The sequence below is a fragment of the Nesoenas mayeri genome, assembly GCF_963082525.1.
Source record: "Nesoenas mayeri genome assembly, chromosome: 2".
NCBI classification, from domain to species: Eukaryota; Metazoa; Chordata; class Aves; order Columbiformes; family Columbidae; genus Nesoenas; species Nesoenas mayeri.
The window spans coordinates 23999915-24023002 of record NC_137543.1 but is presented as its reverse complement, the minus strand read 5'-3'; the positions used below and the strand labels follow the sequence as shown (position 1 = coordinate 24023002).

The 23088-nt window shown below is 35.8% G+C and overlaps 1 protein-coding gene across 5 annotated transcripts in view; it reads left to right on the top strand.

Moving 5' to 3' along the window:
- The window catches only part of VPS13B (vacuolar protein sorting 13 homolog B), a 445653-nt gene that overhangs the window by 250006 nt on the left and 172559 nt on the right, over positions 1–23088 (top strand). For all 5 annotated transcript variants that reach the window (XM_080340706.1, XM_080340704.1, XM_080340705.1 and 2 more), the window contains 5 exons: positions 1704–1875; positions 2772–2886; positions 5128–5269; positions 7098–7506; positions 12490–12601. In XM_080340706.1, coding sequence (XP_080196832.1) covers positions 1704–1875; positions 2772–2886; positions 5128–5269; positions 7098–7506; positions 12490–12601 — 950 coding nt within the window. The remainder of the gene's footprint in view (positions 1–1703; positions 1876–2771; positions 2887–5127; positions 5270–7097; positions 7507–12489; positions 12602–23088) is intronic.

Genomic DNA, 23088 nt, shown 5'->3' with positions numbered 1-23088 from the left:
CTAATGAAATGCTTTCATAGAGAGTATTTTCTTCATCCTGAACTCCTCTGCAAAAAACAGACTTCTTTTTAATTTCCCCTTCACCAGTAATGTTAGTACTTATCTCTAATCCTGGAGATTTACAAAACTGAACTACTTAATTTTTAGAAACAAAAGCCTTAATTCAAGTAGCTGCTGGGGTATCCCTTTTTCTCTGATGCTTTTTGTTTTTTTTAAAACAGATTTCTTTAATACAGTCAAAACAAATTTGCTAGCAGAATTCCCCTATTCACATTCTCCAGTCTTGGATTGCAGAATGAGTCAAGTACTGTCAAATCTTTAGTTTTCCTACTGAAAGTAAGTTTTTCTGGGACATCTGAAGATGAAGTGGGTGCATTGTCATTCATTGCCTGATAGGTTAAAATAAATTCAGTCAAACCTCTGTGCTTTTTGTGTAGGTCTGGTTCCAAGATTCTTCCATATAAATCGTTACATAAATCTCAAAATTCCCAAACATGTTCTTCATCATAATTTACAATTCCTAATCCCCAAAACCTTCATTGAAAGTTAAGACTTTAGGTGTTTATTGGTCTATAAATTTTAGAAACAACTTGGTCTTAGTGGATCAAAGTGACAACACCCTGTTCCTTTTGTTCCTGAATAATGAGGCAAACTTGCAACACTTGGAGTTGCAAGTGAAGATGCTGGTGGATTTTTAGTTGCTTCAGTGACTTTTGTGTCCCTTGCATTCAGTTTGATAGATTGTACCCACTAGGGGCGGGAGCTGATGAGCAATTTCATGTTTGTATCTTTCTTTTGCTATTTGGAGGTGGTAAGTTCCAGCAAATGAAGGGGATTAAGTCCTGTGGATGGTAAATATTTCAGTTGTGCCTTCTAGAATTATCAGAATGTGCCTGCAGGGCTCTTGTAAGCCCTCGTAACAGGATTTTCAGTACAGCTTTCATTTGTCATGTTATTTTCATAAAAACATTAACCTTTGTGTCTTCTTTGTTGAGCCTTTAATGTTGGAGGGCATGAACGGAGATTATTGATGGCACGGAAGCTTCTACAAGCTCATTTGTCAACATATTGGGTATTTACATATATCGCAAGTGGCAATGACTTTTTTAAACAATAGAAATATTTTAAAAGCAGCAACTAGAATGTTTCCAATTCTTACAAAATGCTATGATTTTGTGAAATCATTTTCCCAAGCAGTTACAGGGAAGCTCTTAGAAGAAGACAAAACAAAAAAGCCAGTGTGTATGTCGTATAGAAGTGTTATGGCCATACTGGGTGACTCTTCATTTGGCACCTTCAACAAGACTTTCTTTGCCTCTCAGATATGCACAAGCCTGCTTATCTCCTTTCCCTTTGCATCTCAGAATATTCCAATCAACCTGTGTTTTTTCATTGTTGATAGTGTTTCATTAGTGTGGAGTTAATGAGGAAATCTCACTATGCCAAATAGAACCTTACAGTTTTACCATATAGTCTTTGCCAAAGTGTATTTTATCTGTCTAAGAAAAGGAGAATATACATTTTTATATTTTAATTTAATTTATTTTAATTTAATATGTTAATTTTTTTTTCTAATTCAAATACTGTCAGTGAGCCTGTATTTATATAGTTTGGGCACCTACATCAATCTAGACAGAAGACAAAAGGGGAGTGTGAAAAGCAACACTTATTTTTTTTCCTCAGCTATTGCATCTGTTTCACAGGGTGATTCTCTTCAGGGTGGTGATGATTCTCCTTTCTCAGACTCCATTACATTGGAACAAACAACAAGTAATATCGGAGTCTCAAGTGGACGTGTCAGCCTATGGATGCAGTGGATGTTGCCAAAAATTACTATAAAATTGTTTGCTCCTGATCCTAGAAATAATGGCACAGGTATTCAGCATTTTTTCCCCTCATGTGCTATTTTGAATTCCATACATTATTCTACAGCACAGTATTAGCTACTCAGAGCATTTATTGACAATATTAAATACTGTAATGCAGAAATAATGGGAATATTTGAAACTGGAATGACAAGCTCTTCTTAGGTTAGTGCATGTAGTCAGAATTCAGTGCTGTTCTATTATTGAGTGGTATGATTTGTGTGTGTTCATGTATAAACATGTAGTTTTGTATTGATAACTTCGAATTTAAATTTAACATAATCATCATAGTATAATCCTTAATGTCATAGGAAGCTTAATATGGAGTTCAACATAAAAGTTTCAACCTGTGTTATAAACAGAAATATGTGTGGTACACAGCTTCTCTTTTTTCCTTTGAGATTAAATTTGAATTATCATCCAGGCAGTAATTGTTTGAAAGGAGCTCGGATTCTATAAATGTATTGCAGGACTCCAAATATTTTTTTTTGTATGAAACACTGCTCCTTAGCAATTAACATCGTTACTCATAGAAATGTGAAAATATAAGGAGACTAATGATTAAAGCTAATTTTGAAACTTAAACCTTTGATTTTACAGAATTACATGAGAGAAAGTAATCTCAAGTATGGTTAGAGTACATATCTTGGCAAATATTTTTTTACATTTTTTTCCAAGAATTATACTGTGAACACCTGAACTAAAATCCCCAGATACAAGTCTCTCAATACATTTGTATAAAAACCTTTGGATTTTAGGATTTTTTTCTGGTTTCTATCTGTAAGACACTCGAATCAAAAAGTGTTTTATGAAAGAATTCTGAGTAGAAGTAGCATCATCCTATTTACAAACTATAGTGTTTCAGATTAATAACTAATATTTTTTTATTTTCTTTGACTATTGCAGAAGTTTGTGTTGTCAGTGAATTAGAAGATCTCAGTGCCTCGGTGGATATGCAGGATGTCTATACCAAAATCAAATGTAAAATAGAAAGCTTCAATATTGACCATTACAGAAACAGGTAATTCCTGGAGTTATTCTGCTTCAGTTTCAGGAGAAGGCAGGGTGGGTTGGTTGGTTTTTTTTGCCTAATTCTTAAATTGAATTTAAGGTAATTGTTCAATTTTAGTGAAATTATTTTAACCTTTTAAGTAATAAAAGTCAGAATTACATTTTCTCAGCATTATATCCAATTACAAGGAAATACATAGAAATCATTACAAATCAGGATTGCATTTTTCACACAGCTCTGTTGGTGCGTTAGACTAAAATAATTCATGTTAGCTGAACTTTTGAATGGGAAATTCCTTAAATATCTCCTCATAATGTGTTAGCAAGTGCCATTATTTAATGATTTATGGTACAATACTCTTGGATATTAAAAAGAAGTTTCTGAAAAACGGAGCTGTTACTTTTGCTGTGGCTTAGCAACACCGTAATGCAGGGAACAAAGCTGATTATCTGTGTCTGTGTCACACAGCACAGGGTTATGCAGAAACACCAGAGTAAAACTGCAGTAATTAACATCAACCAGTGTGTCATTAATATTATGTACATTTTGATAGGACAAGGGATAATGGGTACAAACTGGAACACAAAAGGTTCCACTTAAATTTGAGAAGAAACTTCTTTTCAATGAGGGTGACAGACACTGGAACAGGCTGCCCAGGGGGGCTGTAGAGTCTCCTTCTCTGGAGACATTCAAAATCTGTCTGGACGCCTTCCTGTGTAACCTCGTCCAGGTGTTCCTGCTCCGGCAGGGGGACTGGACTAGATGATCTTTTGAGGTCCCTTCCAATCCCTAACATTCTGTGAGTAGGCAGTTAGGCCTGCTGTATGTCTTAACAAGTCTTATTAGTTGAATAGTTTACTTCAGCAATGTGACTGTGTTCATTTGGCAACCAGACACACGGTTCTGTACAGAGATTGGTGTGCCACCGTATTGGCCATGAAAACACTAGTGTTGTGTTATTCCCTGAAAGGAAAAAAATAGTTAAAAGCTTCAGAACATTCTTTGACATTGAAAATGACAAAAATATTTAGGAGCACAAATGGTTTTGACTTAAGAGTCAACATCTGCAAGGTCTTACTGGACACCTATTGTTCCCTCTACACAATAGGAAGGAGATTTAGTATCACCTTAGCAAAGTTACCAACATTTCTGAGACTATTTTTCTGATCAACTGTCTAACAAATAAAGTTGAATTCCTGTTCTTTTGCCTAAGTTACAATGCAGTTATTGTTTGTACATATTCTAATCTGTGATAATAAAAATTTGTACTTATATTTTTTAAAATATTTTAAAATCAAGTCATGATGCTTAAAATGTTTTGACATCCCAGTGGCTAGGTGCTCTCAAACTGCTTTGTCCACAGATTCTATGGAGAGCTTCAGAGAAAGTACTTCATTCCCAGGAGCTTAATGCTCCATTAGAAATGTTTTCAACTTCAAGGTGTTCTTGGTTGCTAAAGTTATATTGAGGCTTTAGATAAAAAAAAGTTATTACGGTATTCCACTTGACAAAACTGTTGCTGTGCTCGTTTATATTCCATAATCTCTTCAGAGGACCTTTCACTGTCTTTAAGTCTCTGTGGACTAAAACCAAAAGCAGAGAATAGATAAGGTGAACATTCTGTCTTCCAGGCCAGGGGGAGACTGGCAGTCAGGACATTTTGAAGGAATATTTCTACAATGCAGAGAAAAGCTTTTGGTGAGATTTCTTTAGTAAACTAAGGTGTTTACCTGAATAACTCTTTTTAAGCAACATATTTTTCTTTATTCTTACATATGATAAAAAGAATGATTACAAGAACTGTAGTACAAAACACATTTTAAGATTTAGTAGCTCATTTTTTCTGAATAATACTATGATTTTGTAGTGCATGAGTACAGCTTTTTGTTCAGTTTCTTGGTTCTTGTAATCATTCTCCTCATCCTTCTAATGAAGCTATCTGCTGGAAATCCAGGGCTAAGTCCCTTTTCTGTATGCAGGATTTTACTGTACTTTGATTCTCATGTGTCTTGACCTCTTGCTGTAGGTTGTCCTTTAACATAAAATTTTACAAAGTCGGGGTTTTTGTACCACTTTTTTGCTTGATCTGATTGAATTTCAGCTTTTTAGGGAAAGGTGTGGCACAGGCTTTCTCTTGCAGTTACATCAAACCATGCAATTTTTCTGTAATTTTTTTTTTTGCTTTTAGCAATTATTTTTTGTTGTTGCTTTTTGTCTTCCCCTCTTCCATGCCTTGTTCATTACCTCAAGCCTTGGGGAAGATTCTTGGTCTCTGGGGCAATATGGAGGTGTGTTCCTTTCCTGTACTGACAAGCTGAACAGACGTACCATGTTGGTTCGACCCATCAGCAAGCAGGACCCTTTCAGTAATTTCTCTGGCTTCTTTCCCTCTGTAAGAATCTTTTTAAAAAATTTTTACCACAGAACTTGCACTAATAAATTCTGGTTGGAGGAAAAAAAAGAAAAAAAGAAAAAAGAAAAAAAAAAGCAAAGAAAAAAACCTCATGCAGCTTTAGTATCTTGTAATCTAATTGTCTTTTACTGAATATATTTATTGCTTACATTATGTTAGTTGTGTTGTTTACCTCTTATCCTTTAGTAATAGTTGTCAGTCATATTTTAGTAGTTATGAGAATGACAGTTGAAGGTTCACAACCTGGTGTATTACAGCAGTCCGCTAAAGTCAATGGGATTAATTTATTTTAAAAGTGAGAGCATACAGTAATGTTTGGAGGACAAATATATCAAAGCCAGTACTGAACGCTGCAATTTTTTCATGTAATCCTCATATCAACTTAGAGATCTAAGTACTTCGTATTACTGCAATATACCTTTATGCAGCCTTTTAAAGTTACTACTTAAAATTATGGTAATGCAAAAATTAGTAATTTCATATCTGAGTCTTTCTTTTGAGTAATTGAAACATTACTTGCTGATTCAGAATATCTCAGTGTGAGATTTTTAACCTTTTTTTTTCTTGCCTGTTTATCCTTGAAAGACTGCATGTGATGACATTGGGCTCTTTAGCTTCACAAATATACGGCTGTATAGAATCTTTTTATGTTAGTGGAAGTTCTGTGTGGTCTTATGTATTTTCACCATGAATATTGATTGGTAATACTTTCTATTATTCTGTTTGTTTCAGTTCTTATAGCAAATTAATTTACTAATTTGTTTAATTCACTTAATTGTAGAAGCTTGCAATTTTTTAGCATTTAAGCTATGTGTCCTCTTTATTTAAGAAAGTTATGATGTTCTTCTATTAGCAAGGTTTAAATTACATTAAATAGTTGTTAATCAAATTTAAGATGCTGAAAGAAGCAACTACTTGCAAAATGTAGTTACTTTCATTTGTGCTCACATGATTAAAGCTAGTAGTTGAACAATCTTATCAAATTATATCAAAATGTTTATTACACTGTTAAAAATTATTTTCCTAGTTATTATTTTTACATTTTTCACTCATTAACAATGTATGACTGAAAGACTTTCTAAGATAATATGAAAACTGTATTGTACATCTTCTGGGAACTAAGCATGCAACTGTCATCTATATTTAGCAAATCTGTCCTCCTAAGTGAAGGAATCTGCTCTTTCTAAAATACAGTGCAATGTACCTTAATTTAAGTGATGTGCTTTAGCACATAGTACAGTTATTTTCTTTAAATATTCAGAGGTGATGAGAGCAAAATCAGGTCAATTATTAGAATATTTAGTTGGCTATGGGTGATTTATACACCCAGATTTAGATGGAGTGAAGCTGTTTCAGCACCCAGGTGTTATTTCAGCACCTGCGGTGCTTGCACATACAGAAGAAACAGTGCAAGATCTACTTTGAAAATGTCTAAATTGAAGGAGAAATCAAAATATTTAACTGTGTGGAAAACAATGAGAAAATGTTTGGTAAATATAGACTTGAGTATATGGGGATTTTTTTGGCTGATTGGATTTGAATTTCATACAGCATAAATAATCAGAAAAGAAAAAAGTTTTCAGCAGTTCTTAGTTTTAGCTGACCCAGTACAGTGAATTTGGACATACTGTGGACAAATTGTCCATTCAAAAAATGAAAGAAATTTTTTCTACTATTCAGAGATAGTGGAAAGCTATTAGAAAATGTAGGACCCTAAACATCATAACTACCAGAGAATATGGCAATTAGTGGATGTTATATGTCTATGTTTTTGCAGATTTTTTTTTTTTTTTTTTCCTTGAAACAGACAACTGCAAAACTCTTAGATGGCTCACACCAACAACATGGATTTCTTTCTCTCACTTACACCAAAGCTGTGACGAAAAATGTCCGGCACAAACTAATATCAAGAAATGAACGCAGAACCTTCCATAAGCTATCGGAAGGTCACACTGATGGTTCTCCTCACTTTCTTCATGAGATCCTTCTCTCTGCTCAGGCCTTTGATGTGGTCCTCTGTTTTCCTTTGCTTAATGCAATTGCAAGCATTTTTCAAGCCAGACTGCCAAGGAGTCAAAAGGAGAAAAGAAAATCACCAGGCCAACCTATGAGGACTCATGCTCTAACTTCCCGCAACTTGCCTCTGATTTATATCAATACTGGTGTAACAAGAGTCTTCTTTCCCAAAAATGAGGAAGATCATCCTTCTGCAGAAGGTACAGTATTTTACGTTAGAGATTTTTTGCTGTTCAGAATTGTAGACGGATACTCCAACTTAGTGAAATTGCAGACCGTTGCTAGGGCCTTCAGTTTTTATGGTCACAGTTAGGAAACATCTAGCATTCATGCTACTTCTCTGCAGATCTGCTGAGAATTTTGGGGGTTTTTACTTGATTTTCATTTTCCCAGTATCTGTAGAGTTTGCATTTATAATGTGATTATTAAAAAAAACCCTCAAGGATTGTGGAGAGAGCTTTTTACCCAATTCTGCAGTGGTGATTCTTGCATCAGCTCTCATTGTGCTGATGCCAGTTCGTTCTTTCATGAACGCCTGTTCCAGCAACAGAGTGTGAGAAGGGAGCCTTAGCTCTGGTGGAAACTGGCACCTAGAAAACCATGCAGTAGTGAAGCAGGTAGATATTCTAGTTCAAATTGGCAAAAGTTATTTGAATGTACCTTGAGGCTGATGCCCAACAGATGATATGGTTTATCATTTATTTAGTAAGTCTTAGTTGAAGCCTTTCAGACTGCCTTGTGTAAAAGGTTTGCAGGCATTTACAGAGGTGTGGAGAGCGTCAGCTGTTCTTTCAAACAACAGTAAGTAGCTATTTGATCTATGGATAATGCTTTTTTCAGTAAGAAAACGTTTTCCCTTCATACACAAAATATATTTAAATCCCAATTACAGTCTTTATCTAGAAGTAAATAGATGCTGATGTTAAAATTACACTTTGTAACAGCTAGTGGGAATGCAGTTGTTTCCATTGCCAACAATTGTTTTAGAGGTTAAAAAAAGAGGCAGGGGGGGCAGGAATGGTTACACTGATATCATGATATGTTTACATAAGTCCTATAGGTATGGTGGGTTTTTTTACCATTATATATGATAGCACACAATATAATCCTAAGAGTATAGTCTTTGAATTTTTCTCATAACCTAGTTGCAAGAAGTGCAGACAGTGAGAATTCACATAGATCATTTTTTTGCCAGCATCCTCTACAATTTTCCAACTGGGAATGCTGAAATCACAGGAAGATAAAATTAGACTGGCTGTGTTGGCAAGAAAGAATTATGATTCTGGTTGGAAGGAAGTTCTAGGGCATGCTGTCAAGGAAATATTTTTTAAAAGTATGTTTTTGTAGCTCTGTAGCTGCATATTTAATTAAAAAGAAATTATAAAAAACTTTGTCTTGTTTGAAAATACATGCAAAGAAAAGGATTGTCGTGGTTAAGCATGGATATAGGGAGGAAAACTAGTATGCTTTTAAAGAATAACACTAAAGATTAGCTTTACTAAGTTAATAAGAAAGCCAACTGACCTCTTCTGCTGGAAAACCCTGAAATATCATCACTATGAAAATCAGTACCATTCTGCTTTCATTTCTTCTTTCACCCCAGATTTTCCTAAACTCTCATCTGTCTCTGAATGTGAAATCACTTCTCTCTTCTACTGCTTATTGTCTTCAAGAATAACAGAAATCAGAAACAATAATAAGGAGTAAGAGTTGAATATGACCTATGTTACTGGTGTGCTAGGTCAGAAAAGTGTTATACATTATGGAGATATGCCCCCATAAGACCTCATTCATCATTTATTGTCTGAGAGATTTTTAATCCAATAAGATCTGCGTGTTTCAAACTGTGATCACTGCAGCAGAAGTACAAAAACAACGACCTCAGTTTCTCTTCTAGTCAATCGTCTGCTGTTCGTACCTTGTACCTAGCAATGGCTACCAAAAAAAAAACCAAATCTGTTCTTTATTTGTGCAGTCCAAAACCAAACATGCACCATGAACTGTGGTACACAGACACTGTGAAATAATCAAAATAATGTTTTTTCTCCTTTGCAATTTACATACACATATGTATTAATACACCCACACAATTTTATAACATTTTGGTTTTATGGTTTTTCCAGCAGCACCTGATGAACATTTCTTTTTGTGGTGGACTCGCGGGCAGCATTCTGTCCCAGGCAACAGGCAATGTTACTGTCCCTCAGACTTTGACTTGTTAATACATCAGGTGGTGTTTCAAGCTCTGGCCAGCAGCCCACACTTGGTGATGAAGTACAGACAACTAACTAAATAAAAGCAATATATAACAAATAGAAACAAGAAATACTGCATAGCAGAACACTATAAATGAAAATTGTAAATTGGAAAAGCAAAGGATGAGAAGTGGTAAAGACGGAAAATCTACAACTGGGTGGTCCAAGGACAGTAGGGACCTTTTTTATATATATCTAGTAGGATCAAAATATCTGGAATTACTAGAAAGGACATGACAAATTTATTGATAGTGAAAAAGAAAAGGCGGCATCCTGAATAAATGTATGTCCTGCATTTGTAGCAGTGATATATTCTTGTCACATGAGCATGACTCCCCACTTTGAAGTCTGTTGTAACATATGGTCTGTCCTTGCTTACTATTAAACAGTTTCACATCACTCAGGCTGAGTAACTTCTGCTCAGGGATCTTAGTCTTCCAAGGCTAATTTTTAACACACCTTAGAAGACCAGGTTTTAGGCAGCTGAAGGTGTATCTAGAAAAAAGAAAAGTGTGATGTTCAAATAATGTTAAGTCAGGTAGTTTCATTGCTTTCCCTCAGAGAACATAAAGGAAAAACTCTATTACATGATTCAGTTTATAAATGTATTTGTTACACAATAATAAAAATACTCTTATGGGAAATTAGTCTGGTTAAACACATCTGATTTCCATGCTTCATTATGATTACAATTCTAAGTTGCTAATATGTTTGCAAAGATTTTATCTACTTAGATTTTTGTAAGGAGTTTGACATTGTGTCTCATGCTATTCTAAATTAAATACATCCCAGTCCGATATATGTGGAAATGTTAAATGAATTTAAAACAACTACCTAGAAGTCTAAAAAAAAAAATTTGGGAATAAGAAGTGAAATTGGTATTTAATAATCTGAAAGTAAAAATAAAATGATTGATGCTAGCATCAGTGTATGTCATGAAGAATCTCCTGAGGAAGATAATGTTGGGGACTCTACAGGTCCTGCATCTGGATCACTGTGCTTACATCACTGCTTGCTAAAAATGTACTAAATCTTCTAAGGCAAAAGTTATATATCAAGGAAAAATTTTATTCAGACTATATCTTCAGGACTGGAGAGACTATCCTGGGCAACAGTGGCTGAAAAGAGCTCACGCATCACAGTGGACTTAGTGAAAAGAAATAAGGGCAGTAGCTGTACTTCTGTGTCAGGCAGATGATGGAATATCGTGTGCAATTGTCTTTCTATTATAAAAATGGGAATTGATAAAACTGGAGAGGGTGTTGAAAAGCACCACAAATGTTAATCTAGTGCTGGAGAAGAAGCCCCTTAATTAAGTTTCATTTACAACCTGAAGTATATTTAATGCCTTCCCTCTTCCTTCTTATGTATCAGAAAAGAAATCCAACATGTTAAGTGTGCAGTGACAGGAATTCTAATATTTAGCGCAATGCCTTACTCATTTATCAAGAAGTTGAAAATACAGTTTCAGATGTAGTTACACACAGCATTTTATTGTCAGCTTAACTTTTCTACCTTAGTTCTGGCAACCAAACCATCTCTCTATGGTTTTGCTCTGCTTTGTGGACTAAAGGATTTGACTTTGCTTTTTAAGTAGATGAAGTTCTTTTAAGTAAGTCCGTTGTGTTCTGATTCAGTTGTGTGTCGCAACTTGTGTTACCACTTTGCTGCGTGCTTATGGTGGTTGTTTCAAACCACCATTTCTGTCAACTCAGTAATTTGTTATATCTGTTTTAAAATATACGTATGTATATATGTATAGCTGCAAAGCATGGTGGCTTATTCACCGAGACATTAGCAAGTCAGGAGAAGCCATTTTTTTAAGTTCATAGACTTCACTGGTTCTTTCCACACCAAGCATTTCACTCTTCAGTAAATTATTTAAAGGCTGTTCTGCTACTATCCGTTTGTTTTCAGAACCCATATATGAGAGTCCTGCTGAATTTCCTTGGATGTGGCAGCAATTGTGACATCATGCTGTCATTGTTCTGTGTCACGCTGGTATTGAAGTGAACCATTTCACTTCAGATGTTGAACTCCTTGAGCTCACATCGCATGTTCTCAGGAGGTTCCTAGTTACTCTGAAGTCTTCTGAACAGAGGCTTACCCAAATCCTTAGTGTATGTCTGTGTCTGCTGAGAAGGAGATGGAGTGGACTCAATCTTTTATTGTAAGGAAAGTTCACACAGTTTATTTACGACAAGAAATGTGGTGCAGGTTTTTTTCTGGGCAGAACTTTGGTTTTCTATCTAATATGACCACTGCTTTTAAAGCTAAGAATTTGTACATATGGCTGAAATTTTAATATGATGAAGTGGAAAGCAGAGATTTTTCTTCTTGGAGTAATTTTGTTATTGATGTGGAATTTACTGTCCAGTACTAGGTCTTGTTCTTTGTGCATGTGTCAGATTTCAGATTCTCTTGTTTCAGTCCTTGTGTCTGAACTTTTCATGTGTGTTGCAACCCATTCCAAATGCTACTAGGATGATTACATTGTAATATCCTGCAGTGTTTTACTTCTGAAAGATCTAGGACCGTATTAAAAAGGGTGCATGATTTAGAGGGGTTTACATGCTGAAATTTCAGCAGATAATTGTTGGAGAAACAGATCACAAAGAAGTCTGTGGGATCAACATCATTTTGGACCAAAAAAAGAGCATCAGAGAACAATGAGTATTCAGAGACCGGGATTTAGTTGTGAACTCTGTGCGGAAATCAAATGACAATAGTTTTGTCTTTTGTATAACAAAACAGTGATATTGATTTTGTGGCACCTTTTTTTTTCTACATTAGTTGTTGCTCCTGAGCAGAACTGAACACTTAGCAGATACTCTTATTTATATTGTTTTAATAAATAGTTTTTCATAGTTTCTGCTGTGTGCATTTGACTTTTAATCAACCGCATATTTTCTCTTCTCCTAACTACAGCTAATCCAGCAATTAAAGAAGACACTTTGGTTCTCAAGATTGGATCTGTCTCTATGGCTCCTCAGGCTGACAACCCTCTTAGTAGAGCTGTGCTCAGGAAAGACATTTATCAGTAAGTTTTGGGGAAGGAGTTTTGGTTTTCATATATGCTCGCAGAAAAATTCATTTTGGGATAAGTTAATTGATCCATAAAACGGGTACATGCAGCCTGTAAAAATACTTTTCACGTACAATCTTTTGATATTCAAAACCAGGTTTTTCTGATTTTCTTCACTTGAGGGCTTTCAAATCCATTTCGACAAATCAAGTTCTTCTGTGAAGTGCTGATGAATAACAGAATTTAAATGTCAAGTCACTATGAAGCTTAAGCTCACAGATGAGAACATTTTAAAGGGCTTTCTTTTATTCATCTGCTACTAAGTTCACCTAAGAGAAAAGGAAATTTTTTGTGACTACCAAAATGCTCAGTAGCCATATAGTGCGAAGGAGATAGATCTTAATAATTTAAATGGTAAACATATATTCAAGCTGTAGAATTCTTGATGTCATGTAGATCAAAGCTGAAAGGAACACAAACTTCTAAGGAGCTCTTTCCCAGTAAACACATTTTCTGTGAAAATGTCATGCTCTGGATTGTGTCACTAAGTATGTGCAAACCACACTAATCATATATAGGCAGCAAAAGTGGTGAACATATGTAATCAACGTGATAAAAATAATATATGATCCGTAGTAGAGTTGGCACTGTTGCCAGACATGAAAGTATGGTTGCAAATAATACCAAGTGAGAAAAGTCACAGAAATACAGATGAACAAGTGTCTTATACTTCCCGTTGGTCTGTTTTTCAGATGTGGCAATATTTTTAACTACTTCATAGTGCTCTTCAATAGAAATTACAAACATCAAAATCTTTTCCCAGCAGTAAAACATTTGCTGCCTAGAAAATGACAGCAAGTTTTACTTTTCATCAAGACTAGCATTTTTAGGAGACTCTTCTGATCGCTTAGAAGTTGTAAGTCTTTTTCTCCGTATTTCCATGCGGAAATATTTAAATTGGTTGTTTGGGTTTTTTTGCTTGTACGTTTAGTTATAGTAGGGGTTTTTGTGTATTTTTGTTTTGTGAGGGGTTTTTTGTTGGTTTTGATTGTTTGGCCGTTTTTTGAGTGCTGTGTCTGTTTTACTGTGGAGCTTTCGTGGAAGAAATCTTCAGCCTGGCACCAGCAGTGGCTTTGGGTGGCAGGGCCTGATCCAGCTTTCGGTGTGCCCACAGATAAAACATCTTCCCAGCATTTCTGGAGGCTCTTCCTGCTTTTGCCATCCCTGTCCTAGGAGACTCCCATCTGATTCTGCTTTGAGGGTTACAGACTGAAATGTAGGTTCCATTCTCCTTCAACAGCAACCAAAAATTTATCAGAAAAATCCACTATCATGAAGTCAAATCTACGAGTTTCAGCTTCCATAATGTCGTTTCTGTCACCTAGGGGAACTGTGCAGTTTATGCACATTACAAATCAGTGAGTGAGCAGCAGTAGGGATGCGATTTACATCTAGAATCAATGAAGCTGTGCAAATTTACATTTTTCAGTCTGATATCTTTGCATCTGTGGCTTTACCTGAAACATATAAATTCTATGCTTTTCAAACCAAAAGTCACTCAGTCGCTTAAAGATTCTGATGCCCTTTTACGTTATGGGCATCCGGGTCTTATATACATAAATAATCCAGACTAGATTTGTACAGTGTATATTTGATTTTCATAGTTTTATACAGTTACAATATGCTCCACTCCTCCTTTAGAAATTAATACACCGAATGTGTAAGGCAGAAATAAGTACTAGGCCACAGACATCTCCATCTGGTTGTTACTGGCTTCTTTGTGACCAGTCTCTCCACACCGTGCCTCCTGTGGCTTTTTCTGAGAAATGTCTGCCATTTTCAGTAATTTCCTCCAACTGCTTCAGTGACCGTTCTTCCAATTTCTCAGCAGCTGTCAAATGACTCAGTCTTATCTTTGTTCCTTTAATCATCCAATTATACTAGCTTTAGTGTTTTTAAAATACGTCGAGGCAGAGTGTCAAGTTACTTTGCAGAGTTTTATGAGACAATATTGAAGTTGGTAGTGGGTGGTCTTTTGGTTTTGGGAAGAGGGTTACTATTTTGATCTGTTTAAGCAAGCTTCAACACTTTCAAGCAATATGAATCAATATTTTTGTAATTAAAAATATTAAGATTTCAGTTCAGAGTAGATGCATTTTCTAATTACATACTCTTTGATCCAGAACATACTGTAGTTACAGAAATGTGGTTGAAGATAGCTATTCATTTTCATATGTGGCAGTCACTGCTGTTAAGCCAATGGAGTTGTGTGTGGAGTTAATTTTAACATTAGTCAGTTTTTCTTCAGATAATAAGGTGGTATACAGGTTTTTGTATTGTTAGGGCTGGTCTGTATTGAAGGAAAAAAACAAAACAAAAACACACACAAAAAAAGAACCCAAACAGTGGGATATATTTAACATATAGGCCTGATACTAGTATTTGTTTCTCCAAATGTGAATTTTTTAACTTATGCAGTATTTGCCCTTTTTAACCCACCCACAGCAGATGGTACTAGATAGCAAAAATCTGTAACTGGAGCAAATACAAAATGCTTAAAAATCAAGTACTAAAATAAGCAAACGCACACAATGTGTAACATGTATTTTTGGTGAAATATTTCTTAGTACATACCAACAGAGGTGCAAGTGTACAATATCCAGCTTAAGAAACTCTGCAAAAAAATAAATTACAGCAGCCTGCAGAATTAGCTGCTACAGCATTCTAATAATCCCAACATGTCATCTTCTTTCTTTTTCAAACGTCTGTTCTCCTCTTATTTGCTGCTGCTGCTTTTAATAGAATAAAAGAAAATAAATCATTGTCTGAACCACTGTCTTTACAGTGTTTCTGGAGTGGGGATACAAACTTAATTTGTGGTGTCGCTTTGGTTTAAACAGTCTTCTGTTTAGGTCTGAACTACAACCACATGCAATTAATGTCACTTTTGTAGTGTTTCATGAGAAAGAAGGATTTTTGCTTCTCATTTAGAAACTGTTCTTTTAGGAGAGACTGAGAAACTTTTTCATGTCTAAAGGCTGAATGGAATTTCCAAATGTCTTTTGAATTTTTGCCATAAATTCATACATGAAAAGCTGGATTTGATCATGTGTCATTAAGAGAACGCCAGTGCGTGAAAGGTAAATCTGGTGTAGCTGCAGGTCTTAATAAATAAACTGGGCCACTTCTGGCCTGTAAGCTGGAGTGACTCTGCCTGTGTCACAGGGAAAAGAGCTTACTTGCTGAACTTGGAGAGAGAACTAAATTGAAAATGGAATGTTTGAAAAATAATGTGCCCCAAAAGTTTAGGCACAAATTTTTTTTCAGGTGATTATTGGGATTCAGAAAGAAATGTATTGACACAGTAATTCAGTTTTCTTCTGCCATAGAAAAATTAGTCTAAAAATAACTAGTTCATCCAGTAGAAAACAGACTAATTTAGTTTAGACTGTTAATACACACACTAAACAGATGCATGCACTGTAACAGTAAATATAGGGCTCTTGAAAGAAGTACAGTGACATGTTTTTAGCTTGTCATAGTAAAAGACAATCTCTCATTACCATTTTTTCTCCCTACTAAATCTTAGGAGTTGGTTTGTTTGTTTTAATGATTTCTCATTAATTTCTCCTTCTTAAACACCAGCTAAGGTGTGCTTGTCTTCAACAAATATGACCAGCATTGTATGTTCCCATCAAGAAAAGGCCAGTTCTGTTGAGCAGAACTCTTGTAGACACCACAAGGCTTTGGAATGGGGCCTGGGAACAGAATAGAGGAGATTTTGGGTAAGGATACAAGTGAGGCAGCTGCCCAGCCTGGCAAAAGAGAGGGAAGAGCAGTTAATTAAAACTCTGGAGGAGTCAGATAGTCAGAGTAAGTGAAGTTTCTGCTAAGCAGAGGAGGAGAAAACCACATTTTTGTGGGTTTTAATTACCTGATCATATTAAGCTTGGGATTAGGGGGGCTGCTGCTTGGAGACGACTCAGCAGGCTGCAGAAAAACAATATGATGTGGTCATTTCTGGGCTTGTGTGATCATGCTGTGTTTGTTGGAACTTTTGAAGTGGCCAAATGCCTGCTCAAATACATTTCACAAACCAGAGAAGGTCTAGCAGTTTTGAGAAGAGAGAGTGCTGAGATGGGGAAATCCTGTTAATGCCCTGATAGCGTGAAGGTCAGCTAGCTATTTAATGTCAGAGAAATTACATTCATAAATGCTGTAACTACAGGAAAAAGCAAGCATCTCTTTGGAGGCAAAAAGTGGCATTTCTCAATCCTGGGGTTGCTCTTGCTCAGCTCTCTGGTGTCTAGTAAGATAAAAATGCCAACTTAAATTTCTTCCTGAAGATTGGCATAAAACTCTCTGATCTAGGGATTCATTGGTACCTAACATCAAAGGTATGCTGCTGCTGTAGTGTTTAAAAACTTAAATATATGTTTTACGTGCAGAGTGCTAAAAGCAGTTACAAGGCTGATTCTGTTACAAAAATCCGAAGGAAGCACAGAATCAGGGAAGGGACTTCTCTCATTTGTCTAGTCCAGCTTCCTACTCCAAGCAATTTAGATCAAGTTGCTCAAGTCTTTCTCCCAGCAATAAAGTTAGAAGACTATTTAGATTAGTTTAATAATCACTTGTCAAAAGAACAGACTTTTGATGAGTATGAAACAGTTGTGAGGGCACCAGGCCAGAAGATCCTGTTCCACGTATGAGATGGCTGCAGCAAACAGAGTAGCATCTTCTGGGGTAGCTCCATGAGCCACGTTTCCTTCTTTGTGTGTCTTCGTATGTTTTCCTTTTGTCACTTACTTAGTTCTTTTATTAAAAGTAGCTAATGTAGAATGTCAGCAGGAATACATTACAATGCTTTAAAGAAGTGGAACTAATCAGATGTGTCTGTAGTCATCTTAACCAGTTTTCTGCCCAATAATCTCACATTCTGTGAAATAATTTTGTCACCTTTTTAGATTACAACAGTATTTTCCTGTATATACAAACAGTGCTTAGTGCAGTTAAGCTGAGTGTAGTTAAAATCCTTGAACACTTTTAGTCAGTGGAAACATGACATAAAAAGGACAGAATTAAAAAGGAAGCTGTGTATGTTGGGGGTTTATAACAATGAACAGCACTGGTTGTGCTGAGCTGCCAGCAGAACTGGACAGTGTCAGTAGGAAAATGGCTGAGAAAACTTCATCCTAAGGCCCAGCAATTCTGTTTCTCTGACTGAAAAACAGGAGGAAGTAGATGCATGGCTCTGCTGAAATATGAAGCAGAAAAGAGTTGAAATTGAAATGACATTTAGTTCTAGTTCTGTATTGGGATAAGGACTCTATTATACCAAAAACTGTGCAAATTGCCTGCTCGATTATATAGATAATTGCCAGTCATCCCAACGTGGCTCTTTTTAGCAAACTCTGGCATGAAGCATTTAATTAATAGAATTTTAGGGAGTATCCATGAACGCATGGGGTAAAGTAATTTTGAGGCAAAATATTGTTAAGAAAAAAAAAAAACAAAGCGTCTGACAAAGAGCACAGAGAATACAGAGAGCACAGAGGATGTTTGGAGACTGTTGTGGAAAGGCCTTGCTTGGAAAGTCCAGCATAAAAGTTACTGAACTGTCAAGTCCTGGAAGTTTAGGTGGACAGAATCACAAGCTTTCCTCAGCTTGGCCAATAAAGAATCTAATTGTTGTCCACGCTCTGGATTCATCATTTTTAAGATCCAAGGGTTTCATTCATGTCATACATCAAAGCTTAATCGTCCAGGTCTGAATGTTCCATGGTCATTTTCATGTGTAGATCTTTCATAGATCAAAGCATAAAGCTGTCCTTAGACTGTTTTCAATTTGAGAATGTAAATGGAAATTCTCTAAACGCCACCACTCCCCTTAAAAAAAGTTACACGTGAAGAGTTTAATCATGAAAAGCTGTAAATTATTTTGTATTTTTTCCTGAAACTTTTCACAAGTATTTTTATTAGAAATGTATCTAACCTACTATGTTTTTCATTCTTGTAGTTTACTGGTTTCCACTTTTTTTTATCGTTCAAACACTTACAAGTAACAAAACAATGATGTTTTTCTTGTAACATATCTGCTATTTATCTTTATTTTAAGCAGCTTTGTCTAGGACATGCTTGTAATAATCATGTAATGCCCATAATTGGTTAACTAAAATCCTTCAGTTGAAAAAAGGAGTAATAAACAATTTTGTGTGTCTGTGCTGATAGTGCTGGAGCGAGGGGAAGGAAAGAATGATGGCAGGAGGTTATGCAAGAAGCACATATGTAGCCAGCAGTCTATGTGGAAATCTGTTTTTTCTTTCAAATGTGGTTTGGAAAATCAAATGCTTTTCAAAACTTTTCAACAGCACCCACATCTATAAGCATCTTCTCTTCAGAAATATTTTTTGTTCAGTATTAAATTACTGTGGGACATATTTACGTTCAAAAAAACTATATGTTTAAGTCACTGTTACAAAAACCCTGGATTTTCTGTAACTGTAGTATGAGCAAAAAGGTTAATTCTTTGTTTTCCTTTTCAAACCAATTAACAGTTTAAAATTATTTTCTTTTGCTTAGAAGCTTAGTATCCAGATAACTAAATGTTTCCCAGAATATGCACCTAATTTGAATAACTTCATTTTAAGAGTTGATTATTTTATAAAGGGTCTAATAAAATGTATTTTCTTTTTTCCTTTATTTTTTTGAATACTTCATTGAAGCTTACGTGATAGGCAAACAAGGAATTAGGTAATGCTAACTTGAGTTTCTTTATTTTTCTTTGAATAAAGGCAACAAAGATAATCAGTGAAAAAATGTACGAATACATACTTTTGATGGAAATGTGAGCAGCTTATTAAAACGTGCATATGTACCATAGGGAATCAGAAAAAGTAAATGTTACAGTGCATCATAAAATCTCTACTGCAGTTTTTCCTTAATTTCAAAATGTTTAAAACTGCAGAGGTAATGTTATGTAAGAAAATAACTTAGAATTTTAGGAAAAAAACCAGTATTTCACTGAGAAGTATTTCTCTTATTACACAGAAGTTGTGAAACAGGGTCACACTACCACCATTTTCAGTTCTTTTCTTGCTGTGTTAAGGCAAAAAAAAATTGTAACAGTGAATATTTTAAACTTGTCCCTGTAATTTATTTTCTAATTTTTCAATTTTCAGACCAGAACGTTTTTATTCCTCAGGATATGCCTTTTATTTTTTTTTAATAAGATTCCCTCTACAGTTAATTTGGACATGCAATCTTTTTATGTAATAATCTTTAGTTTTATTAGTTGTTGAATTGTGTGTAAATCAAAATATTCATATTAATTACTGAGTTCTAAATATTGTCCTTCACTACTGTGCTTGAACTCATGCATTTTTTAGCATAAGGACCTTAGGAAAGTCATCTTTATCTTCCATAAGTATCCTGTAGCTCTCTCTGGAATAGTGCTTGGAAGTAAAGTCTTTTCCCACTTCACATTTTTATCTTCTTCTATCTTTAGTAGAATAGAAAAAAAAAAGTCTACTTGGACCTTTTGCCCAGTAAAATATTCATATATATGGATAGCATTACATGGAAACACCACTCCTAATTAACATTGGCATGTTTGAGGTTGTTGCAGCAGTTATTAATTTAAAACCCTCAGTGGAAACTAATTGTAAAATAACAGCTGGAACTGCCCATTTAGTTTCAGAAATGCAGCTTGTTAATTATCTAATACCAAAAGCTATTCAAAGCTAAATTTATATTTGGAATTCAGCTTTAAAACTGTTCAACTATAACTATCAGTCTTATTTTTACTTGAAATTTCTTGAATTGCAAGTTTTACTGGTGTCTCCAATACTTAAAATACATTTCCTTAAAATGTGATAAGCAAAATAAAGTAAATTTCATAATAAGAAAAGCATTTCCACAATTTCATTTGTCCTGTTTAATTCTTCAGTTTAATCACTATGTGCTCAATGCACGTACCCACCTTCTATTTTCCCTTTCACTTAGTAGCACTGAATTTTTTTTTAATCTGATTATTAGATTAATTTTTAATTTCTTTGTGCAGTTCCTCATAGAAAGCAAATTGAACTATTATGTCATTTAAGCATCCCTTTGTTAATCAGAGCAGTTCTTTTGGAAACCTTATTAAAAATGTCAGGCAAAAAAATGTTAAGTAAATGTCAATAAAGAATGAATTCAAAGGAATAACCAATTCATTCACACAGAGCAAAGGTGAAATCTGTGAAGTCGTTAAAGTTATTTTTTGAAGTCTCCTAGTAACACTCAAACAATGCGTGTATTTTAAATAAAAAATAATATTAAAAATAACTTCCCTCCTCAGTGATGTACCGTCACTCTCAATTTTACTTTGAGAACTTAATATTCATCTGTCTGCAAAATTCTTCCTTTCAGTTGGGCGCTCTGCTCCTGCCTCAGATGAGGTGTTTGCACAGAGGTGCCAGCAGCATCCCGGCCCTTTGTGGGGAGGAGGGATGGAAACAATTTAATGGAGATTCGCAGAGATGTCTTAATGTGTGCACAATAGTTCTGCTCTAGAGTCAGGCCGAGATTTCAAACAGTGTCTATGTAGATCTTTCAGGTTCCTTCAGGGCTGGCCTGGAAGATGATGGGAACTTGCTCCTGTGTTTGGGATGGGCTGTGGTGGCCAGGCAGGCTAGGAGAACCTCTGAGCTCCAGCACCACAGGGCGGCGTGGTGGTCTCTTCCAAGTCCGTGACTGGCTTGACCACACCCTCCAGCTGGCAAATACCATGATAACAACCTCATGCTCCATGGTCAAGCCTTGTTTTGGCTGTTGGCCTCACCCCAGTCTGTTTGCTAAGTGGTGGAGTCGCAGCAGAGTGAAGATCTCAGTGCTTAGGGCAACTGCATTTCAGTTTTCTGGGAAAGCTTTTGAGTTTACAGCGTGGTTATGATTGTTTTGTTGTTCAGGTATAACTCATTCTCACTAACACCTGTGTGTGATTTAGAGCTAAATTGGGAATAGGTTTTCAGACTCCCTTTAAATTGACCTGTGGGTTCAGGTCATGAAATTCTCAGGTCAGACAGTTTAGCTGTGAACTTGGGAGACATACATGAGAGAAGCATCCCTTCAAAAAAGTAGTCTACAAAGTGTTTAATAACATATTTTATATAATTTATTGTAGCATGTACCCTGTTTCTTTGACTGTTTAATCAAGATGCCATCATTTAACAGCTTAAGGTCAGAAGTAAATAGCAGTTGTAAAACTTTCACAAGGGCATTGCTTTCTCTGTTGTGCTAGCGTGCTACACTTTGTTCTATAAAAAGGTTTCTCAGCTGTGGGTGATCTTAACTACCGTATGGTCTGCAAAGTCAAGGCCGAGTTAAAGATACATGGCAGCCTGAACTCAGAGTTTCCTTGGTCTCCTGATATTTCTTGCTGTCTCAAATACCATTTTAACACAGTTAATTAGTGTTTGCTATGTGATATATATGGAGCTTGAAACGTGAAGTTCATACAACTTCAGTTTTGAAATCTGTAATATGTTTATGATGACTGAGTGGAGGAGAGATTAGGATTTCCTTTGTTTGTACTGGTTTGAGGTGCTGTTTAACGTAATTTTTTCCATTTCCATTTTTTCCCCAAAACCTGCAGTTCTGGTGTGATGAAGCCTATTATAGTAAAGCAAATCAAAATAAAATCAAACTAAACAAAAATTGTTTAAATCTTAAACTTTTCATTATATTCTGTCATGATTTTACATACTGAAATGCTCAATATTTTGTACTACTTGCCTTCATATTTCCTCATCTTTAAATAATGAGTACTTGTTATGCATAGTTCTGGGGTATTTTTGTTGAGACCTTAAGGTTGTTGCAGTTCTTGTTATCTTCTCTCTAGGAAGAGTCATTTCTTCTCGTTTTTGTTTCATAACCTTTTGCATGTTTTAAATGAACCCTTCAGAAATCTTATGTCCCTGTTTTGCCTCAAGCAGCACTGAAACACAGCTCCTTCACTGAAATCAGATTGGGTCGCTATTTGCTTCCTTTCACTCTAATAATGGCTCTTCTTCCCATTGGAAAATATTTTTCCAACTGTTTGAATTCTTGATTTACCATGGTGGAGAGGAAACATCAGATGTTTGAAGAGCTCTTTGAGCAGAGAAGTCTCTCGCCCTCCCACCAAAGCAAGTGATGTGCAGGCCTGGCCAGGCCCTGCGAGGGGGCTGAAGGGGTGAAGTGCGGCCCTGGGCTTCCCTGGGGCAGCCCACAGTGGGATAGATTTTTAACACTCCTTTAGCCATTACATTTGTGTTCCTTGGGCAATGAGTTTTGTGCCCATGTAGGCTGCAAACCTAAACTCAAGCTTTTCTAAGACCTCCCTCTCTTTGCAGCTCCGTGGTATTGCTGGTTGTACTTGTGCATAGTGAGTGGGCTGAGGGAGCTGAAGGAGCTCAGCATTTTGGGGGCATCAGGCAATTTTTTTCAGTCAAGTCATTGCCCTGAGCCTATTTATTGTATAGGTA